Source organism: Daphnia pulex, chromosome 5 (genome assembly GCF_021134715.1).
Source record: "Daphnia pulex isolate KAP4 chromosome 5, ASM2113471v1".
Lineage (NCBI taxonomy): Eukaryota > Metazoa > Arthropoda > Branchiopoda > Diplostraca > Daphniidae > Daphnia > Daphnia pulex.
The window spans coordinates 7522652-7544043 of record NC_060021.1 but is presented as its reverse complement, the minus strand read 5'-3'; the positions used below and the strand labels follow the sequence as shown (position 1 = coordinate 7544043).

Below are 21392 nucleotides of genomic sequence, written 5' to 3'. Positions count from 1 at the left end.
AGTTGCCGAATTACTCCCCCGGAAAAATGCGCTGGAAACGCCGGGGAGAGAGAGAGAGAGAGGGAAGTAATCAAGAAGAGTCTGACGACGTCGACTACTACAACTCGTGAAGATCTTTTAATAAGCTACACAATAATACGCGCCGGGAGCAGCCAGAGGAGCGAGCACAGTGAAACTCCTGGCGCAGGCAAGCAGCTGGCGCCAATTATGCATATATTATACATTCAGATATATCTCTCTCTCCCTTATCACCCCCACCACCCACTTTATTCCCCTTTCCATCGCCCCCCTTTCGTCTATAAAAGAGAAACACACTGCAGAGCAGCAGTAGCAGAGAGAGAGAAATAGCACACACGAAACGCGGGGGAATGTTTAATTAGTCCGGCTGTTTGCGCGCTGTTTCCCGATGGAAGCGAGAAGGGAGGGGGGGAATCCAGGCATTTGCTGTGTTGGAAGTTATACATTTTTTTCTTCTTCTCCTTCACTATATAAGCCATAATTTATCTGCAGACATTCAAGACAGCTCTAGCTTCAAATGGAAATGGGGAATGACAATTTTCCCGCACGTTTCGTGTTCAAACTGACGGGTCGGGGGATCAACGGAACGACCAGCACCTGGACTGGCATTTCCCATTTCTTTCTTTCTATTTCTTTTGCTGTTGTTGTTTAATAACGACAATTCAAGACCTTGTCTACTTCACTTCTTTTTTGTGTTGTTCCCCTTTTTTCCTTAACGATTTCCTCCTCCCCTCCTACGCTCCCCGACATCCGCGACATTTGGCAACGCCATCGCCATCATTAATCACACAAAATTCCACGGGAAAAATATCACATCCAGAGAAATAAGAACGAAAGAAAGAAAGAGAGAGAGAGCAAAGGGGTGTGAAAAGAGCTCAATGACTTGAGCAGATGATGGACAGGTTCACTTAACTATTTGGGACGACTTATACACAAGAGTCTCTAGAAAACGCCATCAGCTCGTAGCGCAAAATGATCCTCCAAAGTCAAAGCAATCCGATTTCCACCCCACCCTTTAAGCTCCTTCCTCCTCCTCTTCATACTCCTCCGCTTTGCGCATATATACATCCGAATCCCTTATATATTCTCTCCCATTTTTATCTTCTTCTTCTTTTTTTTTCCGGGTTGTTTTCTGTTAACGGCAGCCGAGCACATCTGGGACGATCCTGACGGAAAAATAGCTGTCTAAAAATCATCATTAGTCATCGGTGTCCCCCTCCATCGGACGAGCGGAATCGATGGTGGCCAATATGATTTTCTCCTTTTCATCCGCACCCGTCCGAGTTATTTTTTTTTCCAATGGACGGACAAAAGGAGTTTCAACAGGCCGGAACGTTAGCGCTCAATCACGAATGGAATAATAACCGGAGCCACCTTCATCGCTTTAAAAAAAAAAAACCTTCAAGCTTTTAAACTAATGAAAAGAAGAGCGGAGAGCTGGATAGAGCGACACTGGGCGGAAGAAGCTAAACACGGCCGGATTGATGGATTTTCTCGTGTTGGGGTGTCGGGGGAGGGGGCGTTCGTGTGAGAACTCTGTTGTCCGTCTCTACGTGCCTGTCTTGGATAGTGAACCTTATTGTTATTTGGCAATCCAATTGCAACTAAAACCCATGGATGGATGGAAGCAGCAGCAGCCCTCAAAGAGAACAGTGGCCAGATACCATCCTGTCCGGATTGATGGATCGTCCAAACGGAGAAAAAGAAAAGAAAAGTTAAAAGAAAAGAATATCAAAGTCATTCTTGTGTTCTGTCCAAAAAATAAAATTTCTCTCCAACAGCCAAGGCGCAATTGCGAGTCAGATCGTCCAGAAAAGAGGCCGGCAAACGATTCCGGATGAAGAACCAACAACAACAACAACAGCAACAACAACAAAACAAGTAACACACAAATGGGGAAGAAGAAGCTCGGATATCCGGTTTTCTCTCTTTCCCAAGCTCTTTTTTTGGCGTGATGTTTGGCCTATTCGCACACACGACTATACCGCCCGATCTCACACTCTCATTCTGTCAGTCTGTCCCATCCGGAATGATCGGATTCCGGACGCCCATTCTTCACCGCAACAGCACGGTCCGACGGAGTCTCCTCCACTCGGCGCTCTCTCTTTCCCCATTCTAACGTCGGGTGGTGGTGGTGGCGGATGGGGGCCGCCCAAACCCAACACCTCCCCACCCCACACACCACTCACACTCACAAAACACTTTAACTGCTCCTACGTGCCGCGTTCACGCCCTAATAATAATAATAAAACAAAAAGAGGAAAAAAGAAGAGTAAAACTGTAGCTCTCCCTAAAAAAGTAAAAAGAAACAAAAAGTTGCTTCTTAAAAAAGATAAAAAAAATGCACTTGTTTCACTTTATTCTCGGATAGCCCAGGCTAAACTCACGAACACGACAGACACGAAGAAAAAACAAAACAAAGTTCCTTATTTTTTTTTCTTCGGTTTACTTGGCGAATCAAATGTTGAACAAACAAAACGGGAGAGGAGAGTTCAAAAAAAAATATACAAGAAAACAAGGCCCTCGATCCATCATACGGCTCGATATTTCTCTATGGGGTTAACCTTAGCTCTAGCTCTAGCTAGAGCTAGCTATATATAAACGCAAACACAAGAGAGAGAGCTCTCTCTCTCTGTTCATTGACTCCCTTGCTCGTGTAACGATCAAACGCGACCGACAGACCCCGCCAATCCCGGCGTCCCTTCATTAAAGGCAATGATGAAGTGGATGGTGCGATATATACCGGTGCGAAAATAACAACGAGCTTCGCCGTCCTTTGTAACAAGCCCTGAGGTAGAAGTCGATTGCGGTTCGACTTGTGCGGCCCCCGGCGTCGGCACCAACACGCACACACTATATAGGACTCATGCAAATTGCGTCGAAAGTAAACAGCCGTAGAACAGAAAAAAAGAAGAAAAATAGTTGGGGGTAGACAGTAAAAGATGATGATGGCCAGAGAAAAATAACATCAAGTAAAAGAAGAAGGGTCCCCCCCTTTAGTTGCGTTTTTTTGCGGTCCCTTTTTTCTCGTTTTCCCGAAGGTCTCAATCAACTTGGGTCATCAACCCCCCACGCCCCAGACACACTAGGGCCATCAGCGCCAACCAGACACTTGAAATAAATGATGTAACATCTCTCCCAACACGACCTCTCTCCAATTCCCTCCTCCCCATTAAGATCTCCGTGAGCCGTTAAAGAAGAAAATGAAAATGTTATTTTAGTGGCGTACTTTTAGTTGCTACTCCAACATTGCAACCAACCATTACGTACACATATTTCCGTGGCATCACACAAAAAACGCCATCAATAATGAGGAGGATTCACCAGTGTGGCACCAGATGTTTTTCCATTTTTTGTCCCGAATTTCTTCCTGGAAGATATTATTCACCATGTTATTATGCAAACGAGATCCCCCTTTTTCGTAATCACTTTTTCCCCCTTCCTCGTCTGATCTACAGCTCACGCGTGCAAAGGCTTACAGAAAATGCCCCACCCTAAAGGGGGAGGGAAAAAAGCCATCTGTATAAATGGTCGATTAAAATAAAAAGAAGGTTTTTTATTCCCCCACAATCGCCCACCACCATCTCTCTCCCAAGAAAATAATAGTAATCGTCTCAGACTCGATCTTCTTCGACGATAATTGTTATTCCCCCAATGCAGACGGCCACTTTCTCTCCGGATCAAAAATGTTGGTCTGATGCATCATACAAGTTCTATTCTTATTTTCTTTGATGAATAGAAAAAAAAGGCGATGATTCCCCATCATTAACTTTTTGTTCTTGTTCCAGTCGTTTCCCCTCCGGTCTGGAGTATCGAGGGGTGTTTTTGTGTGTCCGGAAAACGGAAGGGAAAAAATGACAACAGACTGTCACAATCTATCCGACGGACAGTGGGAATAACAATAGGTAGGACCCCCTTCTAGTTCTGGAATATATATATAAGATGGGGGGAAAATAAAATTTATTCCCATCTATCCTTTAACATCGTTCTGGTGATGGAACTGATGGAAGCCTTTTGACACCAGAGTGACACAATAGCGACGCCGAGCTTTTTTTTTGTTGTTTAGATTTGATGATTTCATTTCACGAAAATTTCATTCAACGGGAGTAAAAAGAAGAAGAAAAAGAATCTGAAGAGATTAATGGAATGAAGAAGAATCTTTCAACATTATTGAAATGGCCATCAAAGGGGGTCCAGCCAGAGATAAGAAGAAGAGACGGCGTGATAGATGTTGCCAACACATTGAAGCGAGTCAAACATGACTAGGCACAACAGCTGTTTTCTTTTTCTTCTTCTTTTCTTTATATACGTTTACATTTTCTTATTTTAAAAAAAGATAAAAAAGAAAAACGGGACCGACTCTACGCAACTCCTTACACACACACATCCATTCTTCTTCCATAAGAAACTACTTTTTCTCTCAACAACGACACACGATGATGTTGTTGCCTCTCTCTCCATTGATTTTTCGTCTTTTTATTTTCCACCTACTCATCGCCCGGAATAACAAAAAAAAGAACCCAAAATGATATGAAGAGGGAAAGAAGAAGAAAAAAACGCTGTGAGATATCCATGACTCGTCCGGAATTGGAGGCATTTTCATTGATTTCTTTTCTCCCCCTTACGACCCGCCACATTTCTTGAATATCCGATGAATATAAATCAAACGCATGTGTTGCCGATGGGATCTCACACCGAGTAAGAAAAAAAGAAGATTGTGAATAGAATATGGAGGCTATAATATAAGTATATAAGCCACCCGAGTAACGCAATATCCATCGGCCAGCAGACCGGACCGGACCGCGGAGTATAACAAGAAAAAAGAAAAGAGGGCGGGTTCCTTTTTCTTTTGACTTGTTCTTCCATCGGGCCCTCATGTCATATCGCCAGAGTGTTGAATAACGCTCTGTGCTTCGTATTCTTTTGCGGTGCTTTTTTTCCTCGACTTGCGACGACCAAGGGGGGAGGAGGAGAGAACTATAAGGCAGTAAGGGGCAAGGGAATTTCATTACAACGTCACAACAGCCATTAAGTCGCCTATATTCCCTCTTCTCTCTCTATATAGGAGAGCAGCAGCAGTCAGAGGGACTGTACTGTTACTCTTCTTCTTTTAAAAAAAAAGAGAACTCTTGGGCCCCTTTTTTTGATTCCTTTTCTTCTTCGGCAACGCCTGGCACTTAGCCCGTCACCCTCCCAACTTCACCACCGTGTTCCATTCTACTACTAACCTCTCCCCCAACAGCCATCGATTTCCAACCAGCACCGACCCAGACCGAACGGACTCTGGTGCCTTTCAGAGCGTCGAGGACCTCGTAACAGCAATGAAACATTAGATGCGTAACCTTTTAACGGCTGCTGCTGCTGCTGCAACGCTTGCAAAGAGAGAGAAAAAGCTTTCATCACATTTTCAGGCGATGGGGGGGGGGGAATCAAATTTTGTCGTCAGCGAGAAAATACAATGAAATCATCGCATTTCGACACGGGTTAATTTTTTGTGTTTTGTGTGGACTTGGCGAATAATTCGAGAACCCCCTCAAAAAAAAAAACTAAACTAAGAGCGTGACTAAAAAACCGGAGCGATTGAGACATTCGTGGCAAAGTGAAATCTAATATTTTATTTGTGTCGATGCAAATGAATCATTCCAAATGGTGTCCCCCTTTCAAATAAAACAAAATTTGCATTTCTTTCGGGCAACATTGTAATTTTTTCTCCCCAACCACCGTTTCACGAAATGACTCGAAAAGACATTTGAGAGAGAAATAAAATAAAATAAAAGGAGCAGCGGGTTACCTTTTTATTTTATTTTATTTTATTTTTTTTTTTGTGATATTTAACAGCCCTCCTAGACGGTGCCGATCATTAAGCAAGAGAATTGATGTGACAAGTCACAGGGACGGACGGGCTATACGGTAAATCTTTTACACACAAGAAGAAGAAGAAGAAGAAGAAAAATCTCGACAACAAAACAAGAAGCTTAAAAAAGAAAGAAAAAGGGCTACGACTCCCTACGACTTTGATGTTGGCTAATTTTGGCGGCGGAAATTTCCCTTCTTCGGACACCATGAAAAATGACTCGCTAATGAACGGCCTCAAGGAGCTGGGAGCCATTTAAACTCGTTCACAACCCTCTCTGCCGCCTCACCAGCTCTCGGCGAAGAAAAAAAAATAAACTAAACTCGGCTGCTGTAAATCAACCGCAAGGCAAACAACACAACATTCTCCCATGGCCAATAGCAAACTGGCAAACAAGAACCAAGAAGAAGAAGAAAGAGACAGGGAATTGTGTATGTGCCGGATGGGAAATGATCGTAAAATTCAACACAGAGAGAGAGAAATAGAAAAAGAGAACGGAATAGATAGATATACACCGCGATGGATGCTGCTGCTGCCGCTGCTGCGGGCGGTCGATAAAAGTCGTAAAAAACGGGACGGCCAAAGCCAAGCTCTCTCTCTCTCTCTGCCCGGTCTCTACAGCTATACGACACATTGGGGAATTTAGCTCTAGACTTCTTGGACACCTTTTTGGCCCAGAGAAAGTCGATGGATATATAACTTTTTTTTCCAAGCCTTCCGCATTGAAAATCCCCCAAAGAAGAAAACACAACCCCCCCACAAAAAACAGCCAAGACAACTTTCGTCTTCATCCAGACACACGAATCGATATTTTAGCTCCGGCCAACCGGAAAACTTAATAGCTGCATTTCACTGTTCAGTGTCTATAAATAATAAGGGATGTGTGTGTGTGTTCGGGGTATAGACGGGGAGGGGACACGGTGCGGGTTCATTATAACCTGAACCATCCCGAGAGCAGTTCGCTCGAGTGGACAATTTTAATTGCGCACATTGAAACACAGACGGAAGGAAATAAAAATAATCACGTCGTAAAAATAATAATAAAAAAAGAGACTTTTTCCTTTTTCGAGATCAGAAATTCTTGCATCGTCCCCCATCGATGTAACAAAATCATAACTATAAAATAAAAAATAACCGAAAGGCAAAATAGAAATGGGCCGGAAAGAAAAAAGTTTTCTTTGTTCACAAGATGGATTAATGCCAAGTAGTTAGATTGTAGCAGCTAGAATAAAAAAAAAGAGAGAAAAAAAGTCTATCCAAGTTTTTCTTCTTCTTCTGTACTATCTCTCTACTATGGCCAACATGTCCAATATCACGCACACCTGTCCAGCGGACTGGCGCCTTCTCACTCCGCCGAGTGTGTCCATAGTTACGTGTTTCTTTTCTTGTTTTTATCGTCATTTTTTCTAACAAGAATTCTTTCTTTTCTTTTTTTCGACTTCTTCCAAGGAGGAAAAGGACAAGAAAATAAGTAGAAAATTATTACCGGGGTAGGTAACTAAGCAGCCTTTAGTTTAGTAGTACAACAACGTTTTTGGCAGGGGCCATCCGCCTGCGTGTTTTATCAATTATACACACACACACACACACAGACAGAGAGACAGAGAGAGAAAAGAGGACAAGACACGGGGGCTTCGCATCGATCCGGCCGATGGATGGATACGAAACTCGCCTTTCGGACGGACAGCGAGCAGATGGACGTCAGCGAGAGCCAAAAACTTTTGGTTTGCCCATCATTCTCCCTCTGTGCCATATTATATTATATATGGCCCACACACACATATATTGGAGAGTAGTCAAGGAAGGATGTCCGTGGATCATCATTTGTTTAACTGGGCATTCCCGGTTAATAACTCGCTGGCTACAAATCAAGGCCGTCCCCCTCCTTCTCTCAGTCTCTGCTCATCTTGATTCTCGAAACAATGGCAAGGCAATCAGACAGCTTTCACTAATTGTCGAGAATGAGCAATTCTGGCCCATCCCCCGTCTATTACCGACCCATTTCATAAACGCAAAGTTTAACGAGATACTCGGGACCTTGTTGTTGTTGACGACATTCGGAACCGGGAGAGGGGGGAAGGAGAACAGTGTGCAGGCCTCAAACACAAACACTCGGTCACGTTGTCGTCCTCTCTCCTTCTCACTTTAAAAAACGAAAAGAAGAAGAAGAGTCGCTCGCAGATGGTAGTCGAGTAATAGGGGCGGGTGCAAACTCGCACTACTACCGACGGCCAAGTAAATAGTGTACACAGTCGGGCGCAAAAGCTGCAAGCTCTTTAAACTCTCCAAAGGCAAAAGTGAATAATAACAGCAACACTCGACTATATAGCGCAAACGTTTCCCAGTCGTATTGAAAAAAATCGGAAAAAAAAGATTTTTTTCAAACGCTAAAAATGGAAAAACAAATTTCGATCGATCTTCCCCCCCAACCGCCGCCACTCGACCTAATTGGCCGATCGATAGGTATATATATATAGAGAGATAGATACATTTGTATCTATACTGTTGGCTTACACTTTTCCGGCACGTTCCTATCCAGCACAGACACAATCCATCACTTGAATCGATGGCTCTCGTTAGGATTTCAATTTCTCCCGTTTTCTTTTTTTTATTAAACTTGCGCAACTTTTCTTTTCTTTCTTCAGATAACAAAAGGAATGAAAAGTCGATGACCAAGATAGTCATGACAGACGAGCTTCTCTCAATCCACTTGTCATGCGAACGTAAATTACGTATTCATAACCGGTTCATTGCCATCCTTTAGTTTTTCATTTCTTTTCTCTTCTTATTTTACTTCTACGTGCTGGATTGATGGATGCAAATGGAAAGAATGAGAGGAATAATCATGTCAAAACGGAGAAAGAGAGAGAGAGAGATATAAAAGGAAACAGCTCCCGACTGCTCCTAGGGGGGGCTCCTGGCTCATTTTCCTTCGTTCGTCGGGAGTGGGGGAGAGAGAATTTTATTATTTCCACTCAGACATTATAGACGCGGGGGGAAAGGCACACGCGTCAACGATCGACGAATGTTTGTTTCCGCCTAACGGATGCACGTCAAAGACCCATCCAATCACGATTCGTAATCAGAATCGTGTACACACAGGTATATACGTGGAGTAGTGTACGTGCAGACCCACACACAAAACTCAAACAAAGAAGAGGAAGAAGAACTTATTTTTTTCGTTCGTTTCTTTCTGCCAGCCTCTTCTTCTTCTTTCGGTGGTGGTGATATAGAACTCTTGGGGAAAACACACACACCTCGATATCATTTTACACGTAGAGAACCACAAAACACATTCCACGTCATGCCCTCCCTCTGAGCGAGGAATCCTATACACCCACAACCCAACCCTCCTATTCCATAAATGAAATGATATTTCGTTTAGAAAAAAAAAAAAAAAATAGGAAAACCGGAAAAAGAAAATCAAGGAAGAAGAATAAATATCAAACATCAACCGAGTGGATAGAATTTCACGTTATATACAACGTCCGAGAATTTACCCAATTTGCGGTGGTGGTGGGTTTATTTAGTGGTACTACATTCTCTCGTTTCACTAAATCAAGTTTCCCCCCACCAAGATTTTCGAATGATAAAAACAAAAAAACCCTCTCCGTCGTCTTGGAATGAATCAGTCTAGCAGAAGAAATACAAGGCGCGCTAAATTCAAAAAAGGAAAATTCAAAAACAAAAAATAACCGACTTTGGCATTTTTGTTCCAGCTTATCCCATTACGAAATAAAAAGAAAAGGACATGTGTATACATTTACAGACAGAAAAAGAGAAGAGAGAGAGCAAACCCAATGGACTATGAACCAAAACAACAGTTTTTGGCACTCTTCTTCTTCTTCTTCTTCGCCAGGTAATTCAATCTGCCACACGGACACGCACGACAACGTACGAAGACACTGGCACGACGACCCCATCATCTTCGCAACGGATCACAACCGTGTTCTGTCAAGCGGATTTGGCGTGTGCCCCCCTGTCGTACGACTTCTTTTTCTCTCTCTCTCGCCTTTGTCCGTCGATAAATATCGCCAACCAACTAAACAAGCCAGACCCACCGATAAGCAATACATTAAGGACAGGCGACAAACGCCATCCATCATGAAAGCGTTTCAGGCGACACGTTGAACTCCTTATTATTTTTCAATATCATTGGCCATCATCTTCTTTTCAAAATAAAAAAAAACGACAAGTTTCCCGTGAGACCTCAACTCCCGAAAAGAAAAAGAAAAAAAATGGGAAATCAAATTTCTTTTTAAAAATAACTGGAGCAGAGCGTGAGATTATTGAAGGGACCTGTCCGACACGCTAAGGTGTGTCCCTGGTTGTAATGAATAATAAACGGCTTATTATTCCTTGTTCTTCTTCTTCTTTGACTGCATGGCTGGCGTTTGAAACGCACAAACGCGTGAAATGGATGCCAGACGATACGTCAGCTGTCTGATTTTATTTAGTGGCTCTTCAGGGCATTCTTCAGACTCCTCCGTAAAGAAGAAGAAGAAGAAACTTCTCTCTTCATTTCGATTTCCCCATTTCTTCATTTTGTCTTCCAAAGGGGGGGAAGACGGGAGGCACGAAAGAATGTTTTTTCGGTGGGGTATAATAGACAGGCGCCGCTGCCACCGCCGTCCTGCAACACACACACACGAAACATTCCGTCTCGTGTCCGGGGTCCCTACACGCTCGTTTTCTTCTTCTTCTTCTTCTCTCCCAACAAGCGACGGGAGCTGAAAGAGGAATCGTCCGGCGTGACAGTAGAAGCGTTCACTCGTTTCCCTCCTACCACCCTACCACCACCACTACCATCTTTAACCGTCGCGTATAGAGAGATACACGTTTATTTATTTATATATATATATGAGGGTGAACGCATCCATGTCGCCGATTTATGAGCCGAGAAGAAAAGACGACTCGGAGTCTTGAGGGGATAAACAGTATCCAAGGTTTCTTCCTTCCTTCTTCTTCTAGACGGAAATTCTTAGCGACGACAACAATCTTTTAAGGATATTTACTGGTGAATGTCGGGAATCATCATCTGCTGTCGTAGGAGGGGGAAAATTCTACGCCTACGCGCTATATATTTTCGTCCAAACTTTTTCATTTTTATTTTCTTTCTTCAATTGATGGATGGCCTTTTAAAAGGCATTTCTGTTTTAGGTCGCGTTTTTATGACGGGAAATTTTTTTGAAAAAAAAAAAACGTTTCAAATTTTTTGTGTTGAATAAAAGACACACACGTTCATTATACACATCCGGAAACCCTCCTCCTCCCTTCTTCTTCCCGCTGGTTGGTTTTAAGTTAAACGCAGAAATGCAAATGTCGAGGAAAAAATACTTTTTATTGGATTCAGAATCTCACAAGTTTCAAAAAGGGGGAGCCGCAAAACTCTACGACTAATGATGGCCCTGTTTGATGCTGGCTCGTTCGTCTAACGAGCCGTGTAATTTTAACAAACAATCAACAAATTAATATATTCAAATACCGAGCCCCCCCCCTCCCTTACTCCCAATCAAAACGTCTATTGAAACTAACAAACTTTTTTTTAGAAAAAAAAAAAAGTTAAAACTTTTATCATAATTCGTGAGGGTACCAGGAGATGTGCGTTACGTCGTCACGCTGGTTGATGGAGGGGGGGACTGCGGATCCATCAGAGTCAACTCCTCCTTCTTCCTACTCCACCCGTTGCTACTACTATTACTACTGCAGACGCAAACAGTAATAGTACTAGCGGGAGTCGGCCCCGGTGTGTGTATATTCAGTCGACATTTGCGTGATTCGGGACTTGGGGAGCAGAGAAAATAGGTTCACAATATTTTTTCTTTTTTCCAACCTAAAAAAAAAAAAATTCCCGACGTGTGTTACCTCAAACTCACGCGACGCGGAACCTACTAAACTCATCGCCAGGGGGTTGAGACTAGAGAAAGACACAAGGGTGTGGCTGTGACATTGTAAAAAAAAAAGAAAGAAAGAAATCCCTTTGATAAGGAGATGGCGAGGGCAATGGGGGAGGAGTGGGTGGGTTTCCATCCACCAGAAAGAAAAGGGGAGAAAAAATCGTGAAAAAAAAGTTTTATCTTTCCCCCCTTTTTTTAGTTCTCTTCTTTTCGACCACAAAGCCAAGCGCCACACACACACACATAACAACAACAAACCAGAATCGATCGAGTTAGTACAAACAAGGCGGGGTCCCTTCCGTCGTCTGAAAAACACTACATTTTTGTTTTTTCCTGTCCAAAGTCAACAAATGTGACGTGAGAATTCAATCCCCACCAAAAAAAGAAAGAAAGAAAGAAGTTGATGGCGTTTTTCTTCTTCTTGTTTTCTTCAACTCCACAACAACAAACAAGTTTTTTCGATCGTCCCCGGGCAGACCAACAACCGAAACAAAAAAGTGTGAAATAAAAATTTCGTATTTTTTTCAACTCGTTTCGATTTTTATTCTAAAAAATAAAAATAGAATTCAGATGTTGTGATTTCAAAAATCACGCGACAACAAAAGAGGGCAGGATACACAGGATGGATCCAATGTTGTTCAACAACAATATACGGGCAATGAAAAAAAAAGAGAAAGAAATGAAAGAATAACATGCTTTTAATACTTTTTTTTTCCTTTCTTTTTGAGTGACGGATCCTTTTTTTTCTTTTTAAAACTCAAACAGTAACTGGGTGGGGCGCTATTTGGGATACATCGACACAGGCTAGTAAATACCACTGGGTAGGACATAAAACGAGGGGGGATATATAGCCTCCTAATATCGACCCTGGTTTCCATTATCAATCTATATAGTACTAGTATAGGCTACTAGTAGTAGTAGTAGTAGCCCTACTGTAGTAAAAATATAACTCTATGGGGGCTAGTAGCACTTTTGGCTTGAGCGGTTCAAAGTGGAAAGCAAGAGGAGGGGGGGATGTATATATTCGGGTTGCGGTAGTAAATGTATCGTCATTAAAAACAACCCCAAACGTGAGTGTGCCAGAGAAAGGAGAGAGAAAGTATCATTACAATTAACAGCGATTCATGAAAAGGAGAAATCATAAAACACCGAAACGATGTAATTTACTTTAGTGACCAAACTCGACGCATTATTTTATTATTTCTTTTTCGAAACAACAAATCAATTTCGTTTTTTCACCCAAAAAACGTGGCTCCATTTTTCACCTCCTATCTTTTTGATTTTTTTCCACGCCGGCCTTCCGATCTCTCTGGGGGTAACTGTTGACACGCCCATGTTGTGTTATGGGTTTCGTGATTTATTCAACCGAAAAATCTCCCCTCTTCCTTTTCTCTTTCCATTCGTATGATAATATCATTTTCAATCAAATTCTCAAAAGACGGGTCGGGAAAAAAATATATTTCCCCCGGTAAAAATGGTCGCACGTACCCACCCTCATCATTCCCGAACCATAACGCAACGTCGCGCACACAAAGTCACAGAGAACCAGCCCCGAGAAAAACATGTGCGCATATTTTTTGGCAATATCGAAGGACGGATAGAAAAGAATATTTTCCCCGTGTCAAATAGATGACGCAAAAAAAAACGTCGAGAAAAACAAGAAAGTAAGAGAGGATTGATGACGGCGCTCCCTTCCTTTTTATATTTTTTAGGCGTGGCATTTTTGAATCCGCGCGCGTATTTTCTGCGTCACAGGATCGACAAAATCGAAAGGAAAAAAAAGAGCCGAACGTCGGCAGGAGACACAATCGCGACGGGCCAGACGTGAAATCGATGACACGTCAACTGACACAGACACACAGCGTGTCACACACACACACACAACACACTTGATGTCACCTCTCGATATCACGAGAGAAGCTATGGGGAATATATCAAAATCTCGAGGTAAAATTGGAATATTTATTCCAACAAAACTTGAACCTCCCCCTCAAACAACAAAAAAATGATCCGGCGGAGCTACCGAAGACAAATTCCGGAAGCCCAAGCCTTTTTTTTATCCTTCTCACTTGAAAAGAATGTTTCAAAAAAAAAACAAAAAGGGCTGACTTTAGCCTCTCCATCCAATCACGCGCTGATGGATGAAGACGGATGGGGGAAATTTCAAACAAAACGTCGCCCGTGTATAGTGTGTGGTGCGAAAATGACTAGGCACTTGCTAGGGGGGGTCTATTATTTGGTTGTTTCTTCTTACCTTGAGATGAAACGACGTTCAAGTAGACGGCCAGCAGCAACAGGAGCGCCAAACGGTGGAGTCGAGCCAATCCGGATGTCGACGACGTAGAGGCCATCATCTCACACAATCAGAAAAACAAAACGACTCCGGAATGTGTGTGGATCTCCTCCGTGCTGCTCTGTACACCTACAAGAAGAAAAATAGAAAAGACACGCGTGAATGAAGAGAGGCAATCGAGTAATTGGATTCTTTTGATGTGTGCTGCATACGATATGAACAAGCGCAAGGACAAGTAACGCACATAGAGCGAGCAAGTTGTATCTAAGCCTCGGGCCGGGCCCAGATGCAACGAGAACAACAGATATCAAATTACTATGTAAATTTATGACTTTTCCGACACTGATTGGATTCACGCTTCTTTTCCGTGTGTGTGATGATGCACACATCACATTCCTCTCTCTCCTATTTTTCTTTATGAAACAAGAAGAAGACGAAAAGAAAGCCAACATCTGTCTGCTATTGTTTCGCCGGCTGAAGAATATGATTATTAGCCATTTCGATTCCTTTTCTTTTATATCTTTCCCTTTCCCAGCTTGATGGTATAAAGATTTTGGCCAAAATTGGGATCCGTCCATCACGGGCACACCACTGCGCCACCTACGATACTCGGCTCGGTCGGAGCCGATAAGTGGCTTGATGATGGATCGGAGGTTAGATAAGGTCCTCTCCTTCTGCTTTTTTCTTTCTTTCTTTTGGGCTACTGGAGCGTCGAAAAAGGAGAGAAAGAAAATGTGTTGTAAGACACAAACATACGGATCAATACAATCGTCTCCACGCACATATATACACACACACCACCTCACTCCCCCCCCCTCTCTGTCGTGTGTGGGTGGGTCTGCCTTTTTCTTTCCACGTCCGACCCCGTCGAAACGCTCCGGGAATGTTTCTCTCTCTCTGTGTGTGTGTGAGCCAAAAGAAAAAAAAAGTCGCTAGTAGATTGGCTCCTCTCATAGTTTAGGGAATCCGGCAAAAGAAGGAAGCCGGAAGCCCTTTTACACAAGACACATTTATTTGTATACCCGCTTTTGTGTTGTAGTAGTGGTAGTGATAGTCTCGGTAGTAGTGTTGTATAATATCAACTTTGTCATTCCCGAAAAAGAAAACTAGTTGGAATCTTTATATTCTTCCGCTTTTGTCCTTTGATGAAAAGACAGGGAAACCCGACACGTATTCACACACACAAATAATTCACCTCTTTTCACGAGATAATTATGAGTCATAATTAAGCGGATTTGTACTTTCATTACATACAAGGAAAAGAAGAAGAAGAAGAACATCAAGGCCAGAAAGCTCATGAATGCTCAAACAAGGTACCCCTGAATCAAGTAGAAACAATTATTCAGGGACCTTTATTAATGTTTTCCTGAGAAGAGAGAGAGAGAAAAAAAAAGGTAGCTAGTCACCATTTTGTTTTTCTTAAATAAGAGTAACATAAGGTCACTTTCTTTATTCTTAATCCCCCCCACTGGTGCGAGAGAAAAAGAACTTTGTAATCAAAGGCAACATACACTCTCCTCTCTTTTTTTGGCTATAGTCGGTCGGCTGCTTGCCCTTTTTAGCTATACTCAAATTGGAATTTTATATTGGATGAATGAATGGGGGAAAAAAAGGAAAGAAAGAGCCAAGGGGGATTTTCGTCGGAAACGCTCTCTTTTGTTAGTTCCAAAAGAAACCCCCAAATGTCTTTGTGTAATAAAAAAAATGCTACGATGAGGTTCCGGCGACTGTTTATAAAGAATAAAAAAGCGGAAGACTTTCTCCTCTCTTGTGGTGTCTACACAACTGAGACAAGGCTCGTTAAGAAAAAGAAAAAAAGGGATGATGATGATGTTCATTATTGATTTAAACAAAAACACAAAAATGAGCTGACTTTTTGCCCTTTTTTTTTCTTCCTTCCTTCTTGTGTGTTCACATCGAAATGATTAATGGGTCAAGATGGCTGGGCCCATTAACTTCCATTATACCCATGGCAACGAGCAGATCGTTCGGGGAAACCCGCGTATTAGTATTACGGATATCTCTCTCCTTCTCACTATACTCATAAAGAGTAGATAAAAGACCGGATCTATTTCTTCCTCCCCATCTGGCTGACCTCCCTTACACAACTACTACCACTACTCTTGATTTATTTATTTATTATGACTCTCACAGAGTACTACTAGACCACACACACCCCGGCCTACTAATGTGAAACGAATTGACATTATCAAAATAACGGCGGATAAGCTGTTTGGGAATTGGGAGCACACGGTGGAGAAAAAGATATATTTATATCCCGTATCTAATCATTTCTGATGGAATAAGATTCGCCGCCCCCCTTATTTCACTTTAAAAAAATACCCTACTACTGCTGCTGCTGCTGTGTTATTATATAAAACCGGCGGATTTAATCGTATCCGCTCCGATTGCGCTTCTCTCTTTTTCACACAACATATACACGAGTCTTTTCTTCTGTTGGAGTGGTGCCGATTTGAGGGGGGGGGGGGAGTGGGACCTTACGAACTCTCGCCCAAGTGGTTCTTCTACTTCTTCTTCTTCTTCCTCGATAAATATATTTTTCTGAGTTGCCCCCTGCTTCTTTCGGCTGACGGGATATAAAAATACAAACACACTGAGAAAGAGAGAACTTCTTGCTCCCTTTTTTCTTCTTATTTTAAGAGAATGGAAGCAGCTGGATGTGTCGGAGCGGAACCGTTTCGTTACGCACTCGGGTGCAGCAGCCGACCGTTTCCCACACCTTACGTCAATATTCGATAAGTAAAATATAATAAAAACAAACCACGTCACAATTGAACAATCCACTCCAACCTCTTCACCAAGTACCACTTCTTTTTTTTTTGTACTCCAACAAAACAAAAAAATCGAGGGTGAGAGAATGAAGAGAATTCATCCGGATGTGGCAACCGAAATTGGTGGCCCCCTCTCTCAATTAATATTATTATTTCTTTCCGAAAATGAAATAAAAATCGCCAAAGGCGTCTCAAATATTTAAAAAAAGAGAAAAAAAGAAAAGGCTCAATCTTGTTTTTCTTTTCCCTTTTGGTAAGTTTCTCTCTCGAGGGCAACCAAAAAGGTATTAAGCTTCATAGTAACAAGGGCCTTTTTTTTCAAATTTCTGTTGTACCAGAACACATTTTTTCGACGAGTCACGGCCGGCGTAATCCTCGGTCTTTTCTTCTCGTCCGTCAAAAATGCCTCGATGTTAAAAACGCTGGGCAAAAAGAAACGAGGATAGTACCTACTATACACATACTGGCAGTAGTTACCGGTTGAAATAACACACACAACAAAAGAGATGGAAAAAGGTTTTTTTTTCTACTCCCGACAGTTGCGTGCGTAACGCGCGCGCGGCTTGAAACAGTAGGAAGCCCCGTGACTTCCACCAAACCGAAAGCTTAACTCACGTCTCTTCTTCTTTCTCTTCTTCTTCTTCTGTTTTATAATAAAATGTGGCACATTTTTTTAAATTTATTTATCAAGAAAAATGCGCGCGCATTCTTCACGAAATCACTTCAAATGTACAAAGTGTCTAGTCGCTCTTGTTTAAAAGACACTCGCCAAACCCGAGTTGATAATATTTACACACACACACAAGTCCTCGTATACAATAGACGGCGGGTGTGTGTGTGTGTATGTATATTGAAGAGCTACACGGCTAATAACTCTGCTGCTTGGAATCCCTACGCGTCAAATAAGTTGTGCACACAATGTCGTCCACAGCTCGTATATATCTTTCACTTATGCACAGTTGAACGAATTTCCGAAAAAAAGTCTCAGATTTCCATAAAGAAACAACTCGAAGAGGCCAAAGGTTTTAAGGCAGAATTATGTTGTACGTGAATAGAAAATTAAAAACAAAAACGGAAGCCTTTTGACGACGAGTTCATTTTCTCTCTATGATTTCACTTTCATCTGGTATGGACAATCCGCCGAAAGAAAGAGCCCCGACAACGACAAAAACCTCTTCAAACATTCCGAATTTCACCTTTCATTTTCTATCTTTTCCAGTTTATCATCAAAATAAAGCCCCTTTCCCCCCCCCCTTCCTCACTCTTTTTTCAATTCTCTAATCCAATTTGTAAGCACCAACCGACCGACAGGGTAAAAGTCTAGTTTACTAGTAGAGCCCAGTAACTACCAGTGTACAACCAAAATGTGTCCGAACCGTTACACACGATCGGATTTGTTATCGTCGCACGAGCTCGGCGATTTTCGATTCCGACACACTCGTGTCGTGATTGATTGTTATTCTTTTACAAGATACACACACAGAAAGAAGAAAATCCGACGGAACCCGACGCTGGCGTTGCTTTATATAACTGACGAGCGCCCAAGGCCCAATTAACCGAGTTAACTTGTGCGCCAGCGCCAGCGACTTTTTTCTTGTTTTCTATTCCCGACACGACACTTCATTAACAGCGACGGACAAGCTATTAAAAAGCTAAAAAAAAAGATGGACGGGAAATGAATATTCTCTCCACGATGTTAATTTCAACTTTTTCAAGGATTTTTCTTTTCAAAATTTTGACGCTGTCAACGTGACAAATCGTATCGGAATTGTAAATTTTTGGTTTCTAGGCTCAAAAGTTAAGGAATGACGTCATCGTCGTCGTCGGCAAGGTAAGGTAAAATTATAATGGATCACTTGATGATGATACACAAAGGAGCTATACGAAATCACGTGACGTGTCTTGTCTACTACAATAATCAGCCCCGCACGTAATTAGTTACTGCTCACGGCCGAAACGCGCCCGGGTATAATATAATTTCCCCACTTTTTTCCTTATCAAAAAATTGAGATCTGTTCACACACACACACAAAAGAGATTTCACCACCAACTAAAAAAATTTGAACGAAAAAAATCTCTTTTGTTTGGTGAGAGGTCAGACAAAAATATAAAGGTACAGATTCACGTCAGGTGACGGTGCAAAAGGCCTTCGAGATCCCATGTACGTTCCACAACCATATTTTATAGCTTCTAGCGCCAAAAGAACCATCATCATCATCATCTTGAGCCTCCGAGTAAAAGAAAAAAAGGAGAAAGGGTCAGAGAGCCCCTTGGGCAGACAGAAACTTACCGCGTGTTGTCCACTACTGATGCACGTTCTCTTCTCGCCAGGCACACAAAAACACAAACACACAGACACTTTTTCTTCTTTCTCGACACACCTACACACGCATATCTTTTGAAAAATTACAAATAATAAAAGCACATCGTACTTGTATTATTATTTTGAGTGTGTGTGTGTGTATCTTTCACTGAAATTCCTGGGGGCGAAACAAACCCCCAAAAAATGGAGGGGGGTTTCTCTGTGTGTGTGTGTGTTATCGCCAACCACCTGCCGTTTTTCTCGACCCTTGGACTCTCTCAATGATGTGGTAGGGGGGACACTGTGAAAATCCACTTGGAGGGAGAGAAAGATCACCACGAGGCTGAGAGAGAAACTAGAAAATGTGCCAACAAAATGGACAACGGGCATGTGATTCAACAAGTTTTTTCCGTTTTCTTGTTTTGTTTTAAATAACTAGCCAGAAAATGACGAACAAACCAGTTCGGTTCGATTGTTTTGTCTTCTTTTGTTTCTGTGTGCCGAAATCACGCGGCTCAACACTGGTGGGTCACTTTGCAACACACTGGAAATGTGGGTGGCCAATTGGACGATGATGGCTGCTGTCGGCGTTCAAAAAGTTTGATTGGCAACTTCTTTTTGCAGTTATTTCTCTTCGATTTGCTGGGAGCCCAAGAGAGAGAGAAAACCAAACTTGGGAAATTGTTGTTTGGGAGATTAAAGTCGGACACACACTGAAAAAGGAAACCAAAAAAAAGTTTCGTTCGGCGGGGGATTTCTTCTATGCGACAACTGATCTCCTCGAAGGACAAACAGCGACTGACGTTCAAATGCGGACTCAACCGGCAACTACATGAGGCGGCCTTCACCTGGCAGCAGATGGCACTGAGCGCCGACATCGCCATCTGGCGGTAGATTTAGTCAACGCATGCGCGTTTGTCGAATTTTCATTTTGGGAAAAAAATAAATGACCAATAAATTCAAATTTTGTTTCAAAAAGGAGAAAAAAAATGTATTAAAAAGCTTTTTAAATTAGTAGATGATTTTAGGCAAATGGCGATGTATATACTCGGCGGTTGAAAGTCCTCCGACTCTATTTACAAATGCCACAGCGGTGACGGTCGACATTATAATAGCCCGGGACTTATCTAATCCATTCGAGTTCATTAGTCGAGCTGGAGGAAGGGTCTATATAGCTAGCTCACGCTTTCGATAATAGTTATTAATGGCCAACAGCTGTGGGGCCAGCCACGCATCCGAATGCAAGCTTTTTTTTTTTAAAAAAAACTAATGGAATTCCATATTTATTTTATGTTTTTCCTCGCTCTATTTCATCGTTTTATTTAACACCTTTCGACACCTGAATTGGGGTCGCGGTCTGGACACGGGAAGCAGTTGACTTTTCTGGCCGAAAAATGTGTCCCAACTCAATCAAAATTCTAATTTTAGAATTTTTTGGGGGGTTTCATCTGCTGCTTGTGTGCGGCGTTCTTCAAACGAAAACAGATTGGCGGTCGAAGATTGGTGGACCTCTGGTGGCGCGTGAGCGGGTCGATCCCACTCGTGTTACAAGCCCATTAACCCCACCAAGAACGCGCGGGTCCTCCCTCGTTATATGCAAATTTCCCTATCAAAATCCCCCCAAAAAAGAAACAACTAACTAAACGATAGAAAACTTTGGCGTTTTAAAGATTGTTTTAAATTGCAACGGCCTCGTATTTTATTATATACGATTCGAGCGCGGTTAATGGAAAACGTTATAAACCTGAATTGTTTCCCCTCACCCCGGTCCCTATTTTTTTTTCCAATTTTTACGATAATCGACGCCGAAACTATCAATTTAACGAGAGCTCTATAAAGCAGCGCTCCAATAAAAGCAAAAAAATCTTGTTCGAAATCGTTTAGATTTGATTTCTTTTCGGTAATGTTTGGGCGTGACAACGGAGCGGGAAGGATAAAAAAATAAAAGCGGATGGGAGAAGAGATTCGATTCCATCGGCCTCTCTTATCCTCCAATCCGAAGGATTTTCAACGCTCTTCTTTGATGCAATAATATTGATCATATTATCCGGATGGATGAGGGGGGAGGAAAATCGACGAAGCGTCGGGTTTATTTTTTGAAAAAGAAAAAACGACAGTCGCGGATTTTTATTTTTTACTTCCCCTCCCTTTTTAAATAACAAGAAAGGAATTTATAGTCTGGAGAAAAAGGGCGGTCTTTATAAATATCCACTCACGAATCAAGTGTCCTATTACA

The 21392-nt window shown here is 42.2% G+C and overlaps 1 protein-coding gene across 1 annotated transcript in view; it reads right to left on the bottom strand.

Moving 5' to 3' along the window:
* LOC124195117 overlaps positions 1–19985 on the bottom strand; it is a 49431-nt gene extending 29446 nt beyond the window's left edge. The window contains exons 1-2 of the mRNA XM_046589622.1: positions 19145–19985; positions 14024–14191 (exon numbers count right to left, since the gene is read on the bottom strand). Of these exons, the coding sequence (XP_046445578.1) occupies positions 14024–14123 (100 nt within the window). The 5' untranslated portion in view covers positions 14124–14191; positions 19145–19985. The remainder of the gene's footprint in view (positions 1–14023; positions 14192–19144) is intronic.
* Positions 19986–21392: the final 1407 nt, after the last annotated feature.